We start from the raw sequence: 19,636 nt of genomic DNA, 5'->3' as shown, positions 1-19,636 counted from the left end.
GGAAAAGGGATTGGGCTAAAAGAATTAAACGGAAAAAAAAACGGCCCAAAAATCTAATCTCATTTTTGTTTCTCTTCTTTTCTTTTCTATTTTTTTCAATTTTTCCTTTAATTTATTTTAAATAAAAATTAAAATTAAGAATAAAACCTAAATTAATTCCTAATCAAATTATCTTATTACATTAATTAACTCTAAATGACATTTACCACAAATAATTAAAAACCAAATTCAAAGAAAACTACCAAAATTCGAAATTAAAATTAAAAAGTGCAAAATAAACTATTTTTGTGATTTTTTCCATTTTTTTAAAAAAAAACTAATTTCTTAATTAATCCTAAAATATAAAATTAAATCCTAAATGCAAATGCAACATATTTTTGTATTTTTCATTAATTAAACAAAAATAAAATGCACAAACAAATGCAAACAATTACCAGATAATGCCACGAAAATTCTCAAAATTGCAAACACTGAAAGAAATTGTTTTGTTTTAAATTTATGGGAGTAATTCATATAGGGCAAAAATCACGTGCTCACACCAGTAATCAGTATAAATTTTAGAATTAAGACAAATACAAGAACCACAACTAGCATGAAAAATAGAAGGTATTTTACCAGCAAAATGTGTAGAAGCAGTCAAAGGCTTAGGAGACATAGGTTGTTTTTCAGGATTAACATGAGTATGATGCAGTAGTGAGACAAAATCTTGCAATTGTTGAAAGTGTTGTGGTGTGAAAGTACCACTGACAGAAGAGAAAGTTTGTCGGGGAGCATCACTCTACTGGTCAGCATTACCAACACCAAGTGAACTCCCAGTCTGAACAGAAGCAGCTATTATACGCTTGTTCTTGGTGAACTTAAAGTCTGAAGGGAAGCCATTCAACCTATAACATTTATCAATAGTATGGCCAGATTTTTTATAGTATTTACATTACACATTAGAGTTCTTCTAGCCAGACAAGTTGAGTTTAGGAGGAAATTTTTGTCCACCAAAAGAAGCAGACAGAGAAGCAGACTCAGGAACAATATGAGAGATAGATTGTACTTCATATTGTGTCTCATGTTGGAGAAGCATAGAATATGCTTGGCTAATGCTAGGAACAGGTTTCATCATGGTGATATTTCTCCTTGCTCCACTATAACTATCATTAAGTCCCATTAAGAATTGGTTAAGCCTCTGAGTTTCTTTCTCCTTCAGTAGTTTTGCTTTTCCTCCACATTGACACTCACAAGTGCATCCTGAATCGTTGTTTAGTGAATTTAATTCATCCCATTTCTTCTTAATTTTTGTATAATAAATTTGAATATCAAGAGATCTCTTAGTTAAAGCACTGAGCTCTTTCTGTACTTGATAAATTCGTGCTCCATTCGACTGACCGTATCGCTCATTAAGTTCATCCCAAATCTGATAGGCATACTTACTATATAGTATATATGACACTGTCATAAATGTCCTGAACTAAAGAGTTAAGCAGCCAACTAGATACCATTAGGTTGCATTGTTCCCATTGCTTGAGGAGAGGCGAACTTGTGGGTAGTTTGACACAAGAACCATCGATAAAACCAAGTTTATTCTTTGCCCCCAAAGCAATATACACACCACGACTCCATGCCCCAAAATCATTACCATTGAAACGCACAGGGACAATCATAGTGCCAGGATTGTCAGAAGGATTGAGATAGAGCTCATGAGTTGGATTATTGAAATTTGACGGGTCACACGAAGAAGATATTGAATTATCACCCATCGCTACCACAAACAAGATGAGTAAAGGAGAGAATTTACCGGAATTTGAGGCAGAAAGACAGCGATGTTATCGTGAAAACCGCAAAAATCGCAACCGAACTTCTGAACTTGTTGAAGAAGTGAAAATTACATCTCAAAGCTTGAGAGACACAGCTAAAATCCTCAAATGTGAAGAAAAATCTCCAAAAAAAACAAAATCAGAAAAACTCCAACGAAAATTAGGGTTTCTGAAAATTCTCAAAGAACACCTTGATACAAAGCTGAAAAATAAAACGAGATGCGAAATCAAAGGATCTGCTCTGATACCATGTTAGAAATCAGAAATTCGAGCCGGAATCTATGGTGAATTCCGGCGATCGAAACAAATGTCAAACAAAGAGAAGAATGGCGTGAGAGATGCAGCAGATGGAATAGAAAATATCTGGTCTTTCTCATTAGTCTAAAAATATATGACTGTACAAGTATTTATAGATTGGGCCTAACTAAGTCTAACTAAGATTTGGGCTAACTAATTATATATCTAATAAAAGAAACACAATAGATAATAAAATGGCCCAAATACAACTCAACAAGGTACCACTTCACTTTTTCATTTCCCTCTTTTATATTGATATATAGATGCTATGGGGACTAACAATTTATTCCGATATTTTTTTTATTTTTATAGCGATTGGATGTTATACACACCTATAACAAAACATTAATATTTGAATCTTATTTGGCTGTTATATACAACAATTATCCAAAACAGTAAGTAGTTTCATTTTTTAAATGAAATAAAATATATTTAAAAAAATTATTTAAATTTAATGGCACATTTCTAACTGCCAAAATGTATTGATGTAATATTCTTTGTTTAAAAGGGGTGTATCTTGTTAAATATTCAATATATTTGGTCAAAATACTAGATCTATTATTCATTAACTTAGAGATTCTATCTCAATATGTGACACTTTATGACAGCAAAGCATTACTAGATCTTTTTTATTACCAAAATAAATGTCAAGCAACTGAAGTAAAAAATAGTAAAATCAACTAATATTTTTGTAGGGCTGTTAAGGAAGGGTATTTTTACAAAGAGTATAACGTAATGATGGTCGTTGCTATTATAGGTAGAATGTTGTTATAAAGAGGTGAAATATAACATAAAAAAAATAATTTCAAAGAAAAACTTGACTACTATGGTGAGATATTGTTATGATAGATAAATATCATAAAGGAGTCTGTTGTAGTTCTAAATACAAATTCGTGTGCACATTAAATTGTAACAATATGTCAATATATTTGCATAAAATATGTGCACAACACAGGTGCTATCAAGTTCTTGCCTTCTTATATCGTGATTACTTGTACTTAATTAGGTTGAGATTTTTGTAACAAACACCTGCCAAGAAATCTTGCAAACTTTGGTTCATCGGAATAATTATGATATATGCATGAACTAGCCATGATACATTTGAAGAATTCAAGATGTCCAAAACTATAGAAGAAAAAGATGATTAGCTTGAAAAGAACCCTCAAGCTAAACAAGATCAGAGCAATCTTTCACAAAAGAAGGTGTAATATAGTATTTCCAATTATATTAAAATAGAAAAGATAAGAAGAAAGGGGATCTCATACTTTCTCCAAACAAGTTAAATGAGGTAATCAAGGGACATGAGAAAGAAAAGAAAAGAAAAAAGGATATGAGAAACAAATTCTGATTTAGGGTCTGTTCAAAGTATTTTCATAAAGTTTGCTTTTTAGTGCCATTTGTGGTTCTGAACTGAGAAGAAAGCCTGTGTGGTTATGGTTCTTGTCTCAATGACAATGTCTCCTATATAAGCTTTCTTTTGTTTTTTATGATGAGTTTTGTTTTTCATGGTTGAGGACAAACCACAAGTTCTCTTCGCCTAATTAAGTAGTCCTCTTCTGTTTTCCTTGTTCTAATTGCGTATAATCTAGCAACAAAAGTGTTGCCGTTTTGGCGAAAAAGAAAAAGAAAAAAGAAAGGGATGAAATAAGGCATGAAAATATTTGAAATGCAATTTGATTAGGAAATTTTACCTGCTATAGCAAATGTATACACACTATTTATATAAATCAAAATTATTTTAAAATGTTATTTTCTATAGCTACCTTTTGTATTTTATAGCAAAATAAGTATTTATGATATATACTACAATTAAGACATGAAATAAGGCATGAAAATACGCTATTTATGTTTTTCTTCTCTCTTTCTTTCAATTAACACATGATTCTCTCTCAGAATTTTTCTTCTTTCTCTCTCTTTCTTCTCTCTCTTCGAATCATAGATACACGAACGAGAAACAAATCATGAAAGAAAACCTAAAATTTTCAAAATCAGAAATATGAAAGTAAACCTATAATCAAAAAAAGGAAGCGGAGATACCTTAGGCGACGGAGAGATTGAAGAGAAAAGGGGATTCTTAGCGCGGTAAGTAAGAAAGAAAAAAGGAAGAAGCGGTCAAATTGGAAGCGTTGTAAATTGTAATGCAAGAGGTAGTAAAGCGATACAAGGAGTCTTGGCCGGAAAACGCAATCTCCGACGAACTTTCTTCTCTTCTTTGCTATTTAGTCACTTACAATGATACAAATACATTGTATTCTGTACAAATTGACTCAAACACATTGTATTTTTGTATAAATACATTTTTTCGCTTGTGTTTATGTATTTCGAAGGTTTATATTTTTTCTAATACAGCTGAATACACCTGTATTTATGCATACTGTATATACAGTACGCATGAATACAGGATATAAACATTGAATACAAACATTAAAATTGAACATAATTAAACAGTGGATACATTTAATTTTAAAATACAGTAAAATACATTGAATACAAATAAAAATACAATGAATACAACCAATGAAATATACTGAATACATAATAATAACATGTATTAGGAATAACTAAAATACTGTTAATACAAATACATTTGAATACATTGAATATAAAATAGCGAATACAGTAAATACAAACATTAAATCTTATGAATGCAACAGTAAAAAAAATATTGAAATACACTAAATACAAAAGTTATATACAACTAAAAAATCATTCTAATTAATTGGGTTGATAATGAGGCATGTTAGAATTGATTTTGTTGAGTTATATTAGGAGTGTATCACGCTAATTGATATTATTTCTGTTATTAGACAGCTGGACATACCTATTTTTAAGGTGATTGTCATTACTGTATGCATGAATACATGGCGCGAATACATGTGAATACATGCGTGTACAGCTGAACTGCCCTAATTTTAGGTGCTTTTCGTTGCTGTATTCATGAATACAGCAGCGCAAATACATGTGAATACATGCGCGAACAGCTAGACTGCCCTGATTTTAGGCACTTTTTGTTGTTGTATTCATGTACACGGCGCAAATACATGTGAAATACATGCGCGTACAGCTGGACTGCCCTGATTTTTAGGCGCTTTCTGATGTTGTATTCATGAATACAGCAGCACGTATACAGCGAATACACTACCATAACCACTGAATAGTAGCTATAAGAAGTAATTATGTATACGGTAATTATATGAAATTAATAGTCACTAAACAATAATGATTTCTGAAAATTCCTCGTATAAGTAACAATCCCAATAACAGTATTCCTACTTCAAATGATTATCGTAGATTTGTAGGCATTGTGCCTATTTCTTATGGTCGTTTTTGCAACACTGTACAATTCCATTAATTATTCTAATTAGCTCTGCTTCTTTCAAGTGAAAAAAACCCATTATTATTGTCTATAACCAGTGCACCAATTTTTTGAAAAAACTGCGGTACAATAATATTTCCAGCCATATTTCTTGAAAAAATAATCAGGCAAATTTGCGATCTTGTTCCTACAATGTTATTGTAACAACTGTTTGCTTTTCTATATTTTCAAGTTATAAGCAGACTCAAGTTTGTTTTTCCACCTTGAGTTTGAAAAAGCGTCCAGACTTTCAGTAGTGTTGCAGCTAAAATGTTAGTGCTGGAAAATTTAAAAAATGTGAAGTTCTAACTTAGATGTTGCCTCCTGTTGCAACACCTAGATTTCTCTTGTATTCATCAAATGATCAATACATGTCATCTCTTATTCTCACTTTTGACACCAAATTTTTCTGCAAAAGCTGAATGTATAATTCAAATAATACAACAGGACTATACAGGTAATCTATGATTTGCACAAACATGATCATGCAGAGAAAAGAGAAACATAAGAAGAAAATACAGCATTCCCGGGGCAGAGAGTTTTATAAGGTTTCCAACACTCAGAAGAATTCAAAGTCTGATGTAATTTAGAGCTTACGAGGAAGCAACTGATCCGGTCTCGAGGGGCTCGCTAATTTCAAGAAGCTCATTACAAAGACCAGTAAAAACAACAGAATCTGTTTCGATAGGTTTAAATTTGAGTAGAGCTGCAGGAACCAAATCCTCCTCTTCAACTGTTACAGCCCTCTCCCCAGCAGCTGGAAAATGGGGAATCACCCGCTTTTTAACAAGCACCGGATGTAACAATTCGAACTCTAAGCTTGGTTCCTTTAACGCTGCGCTCACAAACTAGAAAGTAAAAAAGGAACAAAATATGAGGAAGAAAAATCAAAGAGAAAAAAATAAAATTAAAAGCACATGTGTACACCAGATTACCAATCAATCATCACATGGAACAATAGATATTGAAAAAGTACCACACAATGCTCAGAAAACAAAACGTTTCAAGCTTATTAGACATTTAATTTTCTATTCACATGAGATAAAACATGGAATTTCTACTTTAGTAATATAGTTGACCTTTATTTTCTTTTTCTTATCTTTTTCCTTTTTTATACTGTTGGTGAATCCATAGCACCTCTTTATCCTATTTCTATTAGCGTAACCAAATGAAAAAACGCCTGGCAAGAACTTCATTGGCGACACCACAATGATTAATGGAATTTCAAATCTAACTACAAAAATGGTCCACGCAGTACGAGCAGGGATCTTCCTTGTAAAGATTAACTCATCCCCCATGCCCCACCCTCCTCCTAATTCTCTACAAGTAAAATTTTCTCATCCCTTTTTGTCCTTTCTATCTTAATGTTATTGCAAGAAAGTATTTTGATATCAGAAAGAAACGGAATTGACTCCCAACACCCCTTACCTTGAACTTTTCAAGTCTTTTAATAATACCATTGTACCGTGTACGGAATATTTTGAGAACTTAAAGCTTATTTATATCGCATTCTACTTGGTATATGCTAATGATGAGCCATAATCCTTTGACGCACTCAACTGAGTGAGGACAATGAGAGACCAAGTGAGAGAGAGAGAGAGAGAGAGAGAGAGAGAGTAAGCCAAATGGTACAAGATTTAGGTTATGAGCCAACCACTCAAGGAGTTAAAGAGATATCAATCGATCGACCGATCGGAGAGGGGGGGGGGATGAAGAAGTCTTTTATTGCTCTACAAAAAGTAATGCATTGTATACTTGGTAATTTGGAAATAAAGGAAGATTTTCTTTTGAATGTAAAAGAAGTTCCTTGCAGAAAATCCATTAAAGTTCTTACCAAATTAGATTTAGTAATTTGTCAACAAATATATTAACATAAAAGGCCAAGTACCAACCTCATAAAGAGCACTAGTTGGCTCCGAAGGTAGAAAGACACCTTGAAGCAATGCTCCATCTGGAAACTGTACACGGATAATGGATTTTGTGTACTTCTTTCTTGCAGCTTTTGCCTGCTTTTCCCGATAAGATTTAGGAATCAATAATTTGGAATCTTCTAATTTCTTCTTCCTCATCTCTGCTTCTCTTCTCAATTCCTCACGTGAGAGGTTAAAGAAGGAATCAGGTAGCTCAATTTTTGCTGCTACGCTCTCGGGAACAGAAAAGAACACTCGAATCTGTTGGGTATAGAAATAAGAATGTCAGAGGCAGAAAGGACCAATATAGCGCGAGCAATGAACAAAATGTCATACAAATAGGATAATTACTATGTAGTTTCAAAAGTCTGAAAAGTGCTATATGTAACTTTCCAAATTAAGCTTGACCATATTCACCAAAATAAGATTTGACTGTATTCACCATAATTAAGCTTGATCATAAAAGTCTATAGAGGCAAGACAATATTCCAGTTTTCGAACATAGAATAAGCCTAACAAATTAATTCTAAAGCAAAATTCATGAAGTTTGACCATTACGTAAATGTTAAGAAGCACATAAGTAAAGAACAGCACAAGTAGTTCTTTCCTAAATACATAAATGAGATAATTATATAATTCAGTAAGAACCCAGTTACCACAGAAGGTAATGCACTTAAGAATCATTTATGGATACAGGCATAGAAGAACACAATCGAAGAAGGATTTGGAACCGTTACCTTTTGTTTAACTCATTTTTACACTAAATAACTCAATTCATTAAATATGTATTCTAATAGAATTGCCTCATTATTTCTTCGTGATGAAACTGGACGTCTTGCCAGATAAAGTATATTCATCAAGAAAATCTTTTGAAATATATGAAAAAAGCCAATTTTATCAATTTAGGATATGTTGTGATGTGATCTTAACCGCTTAATGCAAACTTCTGTTGGATAACCTAATGTTATCCATTCTTTTCATCCCTAAAAACTGACCTTTTATATACTGAGACACAAATATGTCTGAAAATAGAAGACATTGCTTGAGGTTTCTAGGAATTGTTAGGTTGTTCTGTAACCAGGACTAGCACCTATTAGAGGAGACCCAAGGTAAAAAGACACTTGAAGCGCCCTGAAGCATGGTGGGGAATTACTTTGAAATTACTAGTGCCGAAGTGCCAAGTTATCAAACAATCTTAGGATCCTAGGAGATAGGGTGAGAAGCGGGGAATGAGTGTGGGCGAAGCAATCTTATGACAGGGTTTGGTAGCTCCTGAAAACTCAAGGAGAGGCCACTGGTTTTAACTCTTTCAAAAATAACTTTCCTTAAAGACTAGGTCATACATGAAAAGCGATGAATAGAAAGTAGTTCAAAGTTTAAAAAAGGTTAGCAAAATGTTTTTAACATGCTTTTTCCTTCCTTTTTTTTGGATATATATCTCTTAAAAAGCTTAAGAGTTTTTCCTAAATTTTTAGTTTAATGTAATTATTGAAGCTTTATTTGATTTTGGAAGCTTCTGTGGCTTATAGAAAGTTTTATTTAACCCAGGAAGCCATCGGAACCAAATTTAAGGTAGCATATCCGAGTTGTAGTTGTAACAGAGTGATAGACAGATAGACACGGCACCCCAACCAAAGCAAAGGAAGAAAACGAAAAATACAAGGAAATAAAAAAGGAGTGGAAAGAAACCTGTCTGGTAACTCCTTATAGAAAAAAATAGAAAGAAACTTGTCTGGTGACCATAGTGGTTGCTACTTGCTAGTAACATCCCAAGTACGTGAACCTGAGCAGCAGAACCCACCCCCACCCCCCCAAACAAAAAAGGGAGAAAGTAAATGAAGAGGAAAGGAGCACAAAGAATCCACCAATATAGGCCACACTGGTCTTTCAAGGGTGTAGCAGATGATACTTGAAGGTTAAATGGCCTTAAATGCTCATCAATTAGGTACATTTTTGCCAATCTTACTTATGGATAAACTATATTGAGAAACAAATCCATACAATAGATTGTGAATAATGTAGCTTTTGGTTGAAAAAATGTAAAGCATTGGGTTCTATAAGAAAGAACAAAAAAACATAAGGAATTTAGCACACAATTCAAAGAAATTTTAGTACAAAATATCCAGTGTACTATCACAAATACTTGCTTTCCTAGCACCGATTCACACATACAGAAAATGATCATAATTCAAAAATCTGAGTATCATTTGGCTATAAGAAGCAGGGTATTAACTCCAGTTCAAAATGCTAAAAGTAGCATTTGAACTACATTAGTAGAAAGCACCCGAACATATAGTAGTGGAGCTTCGGATGTGATTTATCTTTTTCTAGTCACTTGCTCCAAGGGCCTAAATCTATTGTTGATTCTTAATATACACAACTGAGATGAGACTCAAAGAGTTAGGATTTCACAATGCTAATCCACGCCTTACTTTATCTCAAAATCAATGTTCTCTCTCATAAAAGGCGTCAGCACCAGAAGATATATTCTCATCACAGTTTATTTCAGACTCTCAGTAATAATTCTTCACCGAACATTTTGTTGCATTCAATCTCATAAGACCTTTAAACTTGTGGTATTCTTAACAGAGACTAAATTATGATTATACACAGCAACATTTGAAATATCTAATCGAATATGGCAAAATGTAGGATATTAGCTTATAACTTTAGCAGTTAGATAAGATTCTCCTATAACATCCAATTGGTTTTACACATTGGAAGACATAAATGACATAAAATTTGAAACTAAAGAATAATTTTAAACTCATGAGGCAATGATGTATTGAGAAAACATGAAAAACACAAATAACATGCTCCATCAATTTTACAGATTCTAGCATCCCAAATATATATTCAACTCTTTCCACTTCAGAACAAAGTTCAAAAATAATTAATTGGATTATTGTTCTGAAGATTTGGAGTTAGACACCAAAAAGAAATATTTTGGCAAAATGAAAGAGTAGGGATCAGCGTCCCATCACATAGGATTGACACGGTAGCTGAATTGTAAAAAATAGGACACAACAGCGGGTGTTCGACATGTTGAGAACTAAGTAATGGTGCTCAAGTGAAGGTTCATCAGTTTACGTAATTAAGTAATATATCTAATAAAGAAGCCTAACCCAAAGTAATTGCAACATACTAAAGCTTTTTAATGCATCATAGTGGAAACAGGAAATGAGTAATTTTATGTCGTAGTAATCAATCTAACACGAAAGAGTCATGCCTAGAATGTCTAGTCAAGCATTTTCTGTCTACCACCAGATTTCTTTGCATGAAACAAACCATAACATAGAGAATAACCAAATAGATCGGTCCGGTCAATTTGTGCATAAATAATATGTTTCATCTACCCTAGTATACTGAATTCACCTTCAAAGGAACCATATGGTTGGCATTTTATTACAGTTCTCATTGAAGAATAATTCAAACCAAAAATATGTCAGTACTACCACTCCGTAGCTCTCCTTGCTAAATCCTGATAACCATGCCAAGGACCAATAAACCGAAACCACCAGCTAGATGCTCGGGTCCCTTTCTAGAGGAAATACATATTACCATGAAATGATACACCTAATTAACATATTGCCTGCATACGAGTTTGTCTATCTGTGTCCCAGAGGATTAAGTATGACAAGTGTGAATTTTATGAAAAAGCATAAAAGAATATGGAGTCAACGAACCCAACGGTGCCATCTCAGAAGGAATATGAAAAGAAAATCAATAAAGATATTGTTACTCCAACTTTTCAAACAATACTTCTATTAATGCACCTATTTCAAGTGTTATTATAGCTTTAAGCATCAATCTGCATTCTCTCAAACATCTATGTCCAATCGAATCTATGTTGCTCGGGCTCTTCAAACATATTGATGGGTGCGTGTCGGATCCTCCAAAAGTAGTGCATTCTTGGAGGATCCCGCACGGTGTGACAATACATTTGGAGACCGAGCAACATACTGGATAAATAAACCAAGCCAGAAGCTATAGTATCCTGACACAAAAATAGCAGAATTTCCTCATTAATTGCCTAATAAGAAATAAAGTAGCCATTACCTTTTAAGAAGAAGTTATGGACTTAAAACGATGGTGCTATGTGACTATGTCAGGACGACAACATCAATAATCAATTCTCATTAGTAAGGGCTTTACTTGATGGGAAGCACAAGTAAAGTAGCCAAGTTGCTACATCATGTTCAACTAAGAGAAATAATTGGATGCCAAGGAAATTTTGTCGCTGAAGCATCAGGAAACGTAATACTATTCAGTAGTATCAGAGAGTTTCATTCGAGCACTAGTTAAAGAAAGCTTTAACATTGTATATAGGAATTTAAAAGAACATGGAAAGAAAAACACCGAACTATTAGCAAAAGTTATCCAAATTCTACCTGTCTATCAATCTTCTTCGGCTCAACTGGTTCACTCGCCTTAACTTGGGATAAGGACGCCAACTCTTCAACCTTCTTCGGTTCCAAGAGTGAAACTACATTCTTAAGCATAACAAGTTGTTCTTCAGAAGGAACATCCATCACAGCCCAAATTTCCCCACCTTCTTCTTTCAACTCAAATCCAACAAATTCCAATAGCTCCACTCCTCCTACAACATCACCTATAGCACCTTTTATTTTTGGATTCCCCATCCTTATTTTCCTAAACTTGGCATTCTCTGGTTCCTTCACAATATTCTTTAACAACTTAATGACCACTTCAACTGACCCTTCTGAGGGCTTCCCTGAAACATATGCACTAACACATGTTTCCAATTCACTTTTAACTTCAACTTTACTTTCAACTCCCAAATTAGAAGACACTTCAGAACTTAAACAGCTATCAATATGAGTTGACACCTCTTCTTCAGAAACAAAACCACTACCACAGACAGGGCATTCAAACACATTAGTAAGTGAATACCCTTTTGGGTTTCTCTTCCCAGAAGTGACTAATTCACCAAATGGATCAAAACCATCCTTTGATTCACTTTTGTTGAACTGAATTTCACATATATTCTCAATTCTTTGATCAGAATTACTTGGTTTTTGAGGCGAAGTTTTTGTATATGAAGGTTGTTGATCTTGCCTTGTATTTAGGGGATGTGATGAAAAATTATTGACATGATTTGAGGGTCCTGAAGAAGATGAACCACCCAAAACCCTACCTTGGCCTTTAAACTTACCTGAAGAAGAAGATGTGACTTTTTTCATGAACCCTTTGACTTTATCCTTCATGTCACCCATTTTTTCAATAACACCCTCTCACCAAAATCTGTCAATCAATCAATTCAAACCAAATTCAGGAACAATTCCACCTCTCTATATATAGAGGCGGGGAATTTCCTTAGATCTCCTTGTGTTTTTTTGTGGAATTGAGATGGGAATCTTTTTTGGGGCTAAGAAATGTAAGGAACAAGGTTTTCTGGAAGGATGGCTTTGGAGGTGGAAATGGGAAGAAGAAGCAATGAGAAATTGGAAGTGGAGTTCATGAAAGAAATCTGATATTGGATTGTGTTATTGTTGGCGCGTTTGTTTGGGTGGAGTATTCTTAAACACGGGATATTGGAATACGGAGTTGTTCATGTGCTGTGTTTGCCACCTCAGCATCGGGAAGTGGGTCCCACGGTATGTGTCTTGTTGATTTTTGACAAAAGATTCAAATTTGCCCATAATTTTTACAATATGATCTACATTTGCCTTTATTTACCCTTTACGTTACAAAAGGTGAGGCTTGATTTGCCTTACTTAATGGCAGAAGCTTTTAACATGTGAACATGATTGAACTATGCAAAATTGTCCTAAGTTTATTCGAATGCAGAAACCAAAGAGAGCGTTTCGTAAGAGTTGCCTAAACTGCGTGGCCTAAATGTCATTACAAAGGCCACACCTCAAAAAGCGTTCTTGTATATTCTTTTCTTTTCAAGTGTAGTCTAAAATTAACATGGCCTTAGGCTAAATTTATTGTAATGACTCCAAGACTGTAACTTTGGCTATGCCAAGTTTGTCACGGTTAGAGTGGAAGGGTGCAGTGTGTTATATTCCTAGCAGGGTTGTGTCATTTCTAAAAGCTCTATGGATGGTTGAAAAAAGGTGTGATGCTTATCTAGCCTTTGTGAGAGATGATGTTACAACCCATATTCATGTACGTTGGTTCATGCCATTAGTTAGTCGATGTAAATCTGAGAAGAGATTATCTTTGAGATGATAAGAAGTTAATCTTATTGGTCTTAAATGATACAAGGGTATATAAGGATGGTTAACAAGTATTAGAAGTTAAACGAATCAAAGATGTTGTAACCCGTATTTTTGGGTAAACCTGGGGGTGCTAATATTCTCAAAAGGTCATGTTTTAAGGTATTTGAATCATATAATATTCGTATCATAAGTCTTGAAGTCAAACGAGTTATGAAACAAAAGTCGACAAAAGTTGTCGCAACTTATGTTCATAATTTTACTTAAACTTTAGGTCAAATATTACTAAGCTTTTCTCCCAATTTACTTGAAATTACGGGGTGATCTACCTACCAAATTGAAGATCTATGAGTCTAGTTTCCAACGTATTAAATCATTTGTCAATACGATCTCGGAGTATAGAGTTATTTGCATTTTCGCGAGACTGCGCAGATTGGTAGGTGATAAGTCGGTGCATCACCTACTTGCCAAAATGAGAGGACTCAATTAAAAGCCCCAAAGTTGGCCAAGAGGGGACTTTTAAGGGATTTATCAACTCATTTATTTCACCCATCTTTCAGACCTTGAAAACCAAATTGAACCCCTGCAACTCCTCCCCAAAAATCTCACACAAACCCTAGGATATTTCGGGTGTTACGACGTGATTCTAGTGCCGAAAAGTCCGGATAGCTTGCTAGTTTCTCTTTCCCCTTCTTGTAGCCGCGTTGAGGAACTGATTTTTGATGAAGAAGGACCAGGTTTCGTGGGTTATACTCAGTACAAGATTAAGGAGTCTTGACATTTGCATAGCTTGAGGTTGGGCAATACATATACAAGGTATGTGAGGTTATCCCTTTTCTTCTTTTGCATGACTTCGATTGTACATAATGCAATGAACGAGACTCCAAAGGTACCCTATTCTTAGAAGCTAGCAGTACTTACATTGTTTCCCTTCTTATGGAATAATTGATGTTGAGGTTGCTTCTCTTATTCTTACGGTATCAATGTTGTTGGTACTTCATGATTCTTATAAGATTCTTGATGAAGAGTTATTCCTAATAATGTGTACGGAAAATATCAACCTTACGTCACTCCGAAAGGTTCAGAATATGATTCCAATGATTCATACATGCATTAGATATGTATCTATTTTGCTCTACCGAACCTCGGCATAGTCGGCCGGGTACGACACCTATTGTGCAACCGCTGATCAGTTGGGTTTTACTGAGCTCCACGTGGCCGGGTACGTTTTACCGAGCCTATTACGACCGAATGCAATATGATGATGATGATGATGCCCACATAGGCGTATTTTTTAAAAGTTCATGTATATATATGTATGTATCACGCATTTCATGTCAGTAGCCCTCAGAGGTATCCAGATGTTACAGATTGTATATTTTCTATCCCTGTTTACATTACTGTTCTTACTTATGCTTTCCTGCCTTACATACTCAGTACTTTATTTGTACAGACGTCCTTTATATTTGTGGATGCTGCATGTCGTGTTGCAGGTCCTAATAGACAGGTAGACGTAGCTCTCCCACCACAGTAGGTTTTCCAGTTCAGCGGTTATTGGCGAGATCCCTTCTCTGGACTTGATGTGGTCTTTGTATGCATATTTATTATAGATATTATGGGTATGCCGGGGCCCTATTCCGGCAATGTTGTAGCACTTATGCTCTTTTAGAGGCTCATAGACAGGTGTCAACTCATGTATAGCTTGGTATGCCTTGTCGGCTGATATTTGTTGTATAGTCTTTCATGGAAGCGTGGTAGCTCGTACCTTATATGTAGTTTCTTGGTAGTCTTGTCATCCCATGTTATGTATATTCATTCCATTATCTTTTATTTTTTGTTGTTCATGATCCATATCTACCATTTATAATGATCTCGTTGGCCCTTAAAGATAATAAAGGAGGTTAGATAAAATGTACGTTAGTGCTTGGCAAGTATGGACCGGGTGCTAGTCATGATCCTCCAGTTTGGGTCGTGACAAACTTGGTATCAGAGCAAGCCTGTCCTAGGGGTTGTCTATGAGTCGTTTCTAGTATAGTCTTGATTATGGATGTGTAGCGCACCACATTTATAATTAGTATACTACATGACATCTAGGGTTGTTACCTTCTTCCTAAATCTAGATCGTGTGTAGAGTTGAGTCGTAAGTGTTCGTCTCTAATATTCACCTTGTTTTCTTTCAGTGATACCTTCGACTAGGAAGCAAGCGATTAGTAGATAGCTTGATACAGCTGCGGGAGAGGGTACCAGTCGGGTGCCTTAAGCCAGAGCAGGACAAAATGAGGCTCAGAGTGAGATACCGTCCCATACCTCATCTATTCCGTCTCCTACAGAGGATATTAGGAGGCACCCAACACTACCAATTCCTCCGTCTGGCACTACAGACCATGATATGCGCAGTGCGGTGCAATTGTTGACTAGCTTGGTAGCTGCTCAGGCTCAGAGGCAGAATACCGGTGCTGCTGATAAACCGGTTAGTGCGAGAGTTCGTGATTTTATTAATCTAGACCCTCCAGTGTTTACCGGATCAGACCCCAAGGAGGACCCACAAACATTTATTGATCAGATTCATCGTACATTGCGGGTTATGCATGCTAGTGATACGGAGGCAGTAGAGTTGGCTTCTTATCGGTTACAGGATTTAGCGGTTTTCTGGTATGATAGTTGGGAGAGATCTAGGGGTCCGAACGCTCCTCCAGCTGTGTGGAAGGAATTTTCTGAGGCCTTTCTTCGTCACTATTTGCCAGTTGAGATACGACGAGCTAGAGCTGATAAGTTCCTGAACCTTAGACAAGGTAATATGAGTGTGCGAGAGTATAGTATGCAGTTTGATTCTTTATCAAGGTATGCTCCTCATATGGTGGCTGAGATGAGTGATAGGGTGCATATGTTCATGAACGGGTTGGGACCACATCTGATAAATAAGTGCACGACAGCCTCATTGGTGGAGGGCATGGATATTTCCAGTATTCAGGCTTATGCCTAGACCCTAGAGGATCGTAAGTGTCAGCAAAGGGCAGATAGTGAGCAGGATAGGGGCGAGATTTGTAGGGTATTCTGATGACTTCAGAAGCAGTGTCAGGCCCCAGTCTTCGAGGAGTTCGACGCCACCTGTAGCTAGTGCTCCTCCACAGTTTCAGAGGCCTCAATATGATTAATTTACCTATTCTGGTCCAGGTCAGAGTTCGCGGGCATCAGCTCGCAATATCACGTGGATACTAGTCATACGAGACCCCCAACACCATGTTGTGATCAATGTGGAAAGGCCCACTTTGGACTGTGTCGTTGAGGTTCTGATGCGTGCTATTCTTGCGGACAGCCTGTCCATATGATGCGGGATTGTCCTAATAGAGGAGGTGGTGGTATGGCTCAGCCAACTGGATCTGTGTCTGGTTCTTCCTCATCAGTTCGACCTCCAGCACGGGGTTTTCAGCAATTGACAGATCGTGGTAGAGGTAGAGGTGCAGTGCCGAGTTCGAGTGGTGCTCAAAATCGAACCTATGCTCTAGTAGGTCGACAGGATTTCGAGTCGTCTTCGGATGTTGTTACAGGTATATTGTCTGTGTTTTCTTACGATGTATATGCGCTAATTGATCTGGGATCTACATTATTATATGTTACACCCTTTGTGGCTAATAAGTTTGGCTTTGAACCTGAATTGATAAGTAAACCACTTGTGGCATCTACTCCGATACGAGATTTTGTGATTGCTAGAAGGGTATATAGAGGGTGCACAGTGATAATTTGTAGTCGTCAAACCTCGGCGAATTTTTTTGAGTTAGAAATGATTGATTTCGATATGATAATGGGAATGGACTGGTTGGCCTCATGCTATGCAAATGTTGACTGTCGTACGAAGATGGTTGGGTTTCAGTTTCCTAGTGAACCTGTCATTGAATGGAAAGGGAACATGGCTACACCAAAAGGTAGGTTTATTTCGTATCTTAAGGCAAGGAAAATGATCTCAAAAGGTTACATTTATCATCTCGTTCGCGTTAGGGATGCGGAGGCGAAGCCGCCTACTCTACAATCAATCCCCGTGGTCAACAAATTTCCAGATGTTTTCCCAGATGAACTCCCAGGCCTTCCTCCTGAAAAGGAGATTGAGTTTAGCATTGATGTGTTGCCTGACACTCAACCGATCTCTATTCATCCATACAGGATGGCCTCGGCAGAGTTGCGAGAGTTAAAGGTGCAGTTGAAGGACTTGCTGGATAAGGGCTTTATTAGACCTAGCACTTCACCTTGGGGTGCGCCAGTTTTGTTCGTGTGGAAGAAAGATGGGTAGTTAAGGATGTGTATTGATTATTGATAGTTGAATAAGTTTACTATAAAGAACAAGTATCCACTTCCAAGGATTGACAACCTATTTGACCAACTCCAGGGTGCCAAGTATTTCTCTAAGATTGACTTATGTTCAGGGTATCATCGGGTGAGGGTTAAGGAGAAGGATATTCCAAAGACGGCCTTCTGGACAAGATATGGGCACTTTGAGTTTTTGGTGATGTCGTTCGGGCTAACAAATTCCTCAGCAGATTTTATGGATCTCATGAATACTGTATTCAGGCCCTATCCTGATGTGTTCATGATCGTATTCATTGATGACATTTTTTGTGTATTCTCGTTCGGAGGTGGAACATGCGGGACACTTGCGGACAATATTACAGACGCTTCAGGATCGTAAGTTATATGCTAAGCTCTCCAAATATGAATTCTGGATGAACTCAGTAGCATTCATTGGCCATGTGATATCTGATGAGGGTATTAGTGTCGACACTCAGAAGATCGATGCATTAAAGAATTGGCCGAGACCTACAACACCATCAGAAGTCCGCAGCTTCCTGGGGCTAGAAGGATATTATAGGCAATTTGTAAAAGGGTTTTCTTCTATATCAGCACCATTGACTTAGTTAACACAAAAAGATACTAAGTTCCAGTGGTCTGACGCTTGTGAACGAAGTTTTCATGAGCTAAAGAATTGATTGACATCCGCGCCAGTGCTCACTCTCCCAGAAGGAATAGAAGGTTATGTGGTATATTGTGATGCCTCAAGTATAGGTTTGGGGTGTGTATTTATGCAACGTGGGAAGGTTATTGCTTATGCATCAAGACAATTGAAGAAGCATGAAAAGAATTATCCGACCCATGATTTGGAATTGGCTGCAGTAATATATGCTTTGAAGATATGCGACACTACTTATACGGCGTCCATGTTGACATCTACACAGATCACAAGAGTTTACAATACATCTTCAAGCAGACGGAGTTGAATTTGAGGCAGCGTAGGTGGCTTGAATTACTAAAAGATTACGATGTCGAGATATTGTACCATCCGGGTAAAGCCAATGTTGTGGAAGACGCTCTCAGTTGTAAGTTAATGGGAAGCTTAGTACACATTGAGGCAAGTAGACAAGGGTTGACTAAAGAGCTTCATCAGCTTGCCAATATGAGAATCAGATTGTTAGACTCTGATGACAAAGGTATTACAGTACAGAATAAAACAAAATCATCTTTGGTAGTCGAGGTAAAAGCATGACAATACGAAGATCCTACCTTAGTAACATTGAGAGAGAGCATTCAATAGTGTAAAATTACGGATTTCGAGATTGGAGGAGATGGGGAACTGAGATACCAGGGTCGATTATGTGTGCCTAATGTGGTAGGGTTGCAAGAGAATATTATGATTGAGATTCATCAATCCCGATATTCCATCCATCCCGGCTCGACAAAGATGTATCATGATGTTAAGGAGCAGTATTGGTGGGATATGAAGAAGTCTATTGCAAAATTTGTAGCCTAGTGTCCTAATTGTCAACAAGTAAAGATCGAGCATCATAAACCCAGTGGATTGCTTCAGAATATGGACTTCATTATTGGATTACCTCGCTCTTATCATAAATTTAACTCCATCTGGGTGATAGTTGATCGACTTACAAAATGTGCCCATTTTCTGCCAGTTAAGACAACTTACACAGTTGAAAATTATGCGAAGTTGTATATCAAGGAAATTGTTAGGCTTCATGGTGTGCCGGTATCTATTATATCAGACCGAGGAGCACAATTTACGACTAACTTTTGGAGGTCTTT

General features: G+C 36.4%; 1 protein-coding gene across 1 annotated transcript; it reads right to left on the bottom strand.

Moving 5' to 3' along the window:
• Positions 1-5,755: 5,755 nt before the first annotated feature.
• Positions 5,756-12,891, bottom strand: LOC107803424 (plant UBX domain-containing protein 2). The gene is made up of 3 exons (XM_016627139.2): positions 11,759-12,891; positions 7,350-7,628; positions 5,756-6,305 (listed from the first exon to the last, which is right to left on the bottom strand). Exons 1-3 carry the CDS (start codon positions 12,602-12,604, stop codon positions 6,051-6,053), a joined length of 1,380 nt encoding a protein of 459 aa, XP_016482625.1. The 5' UTR covers positions 12,605-12,891; the 3' UTR covers positions 5,756-6,050.
• Positions 12,892-19,636: the final 6,745 nt, after the last annotated feature.

This window comes from Nicotiana tabacum, chromosome 18, assembly GCF_000715075.1.
Source record: "Nicotiana tabacum cultivar K326 chromosome 18, ASM71507v2, whole genome shotgun sequence".
In the NCBI taxonomy this organism is placed as follows: Eukaryota; Viridiplantae; Streptophyta; class Magnoliopsida; order Solanales; family Solanaceae; genus Nicotiana; species Nicotiana tabacum.
This window is presented reverse-complemented; position numbering and strand designations above follow the sequence as displayed.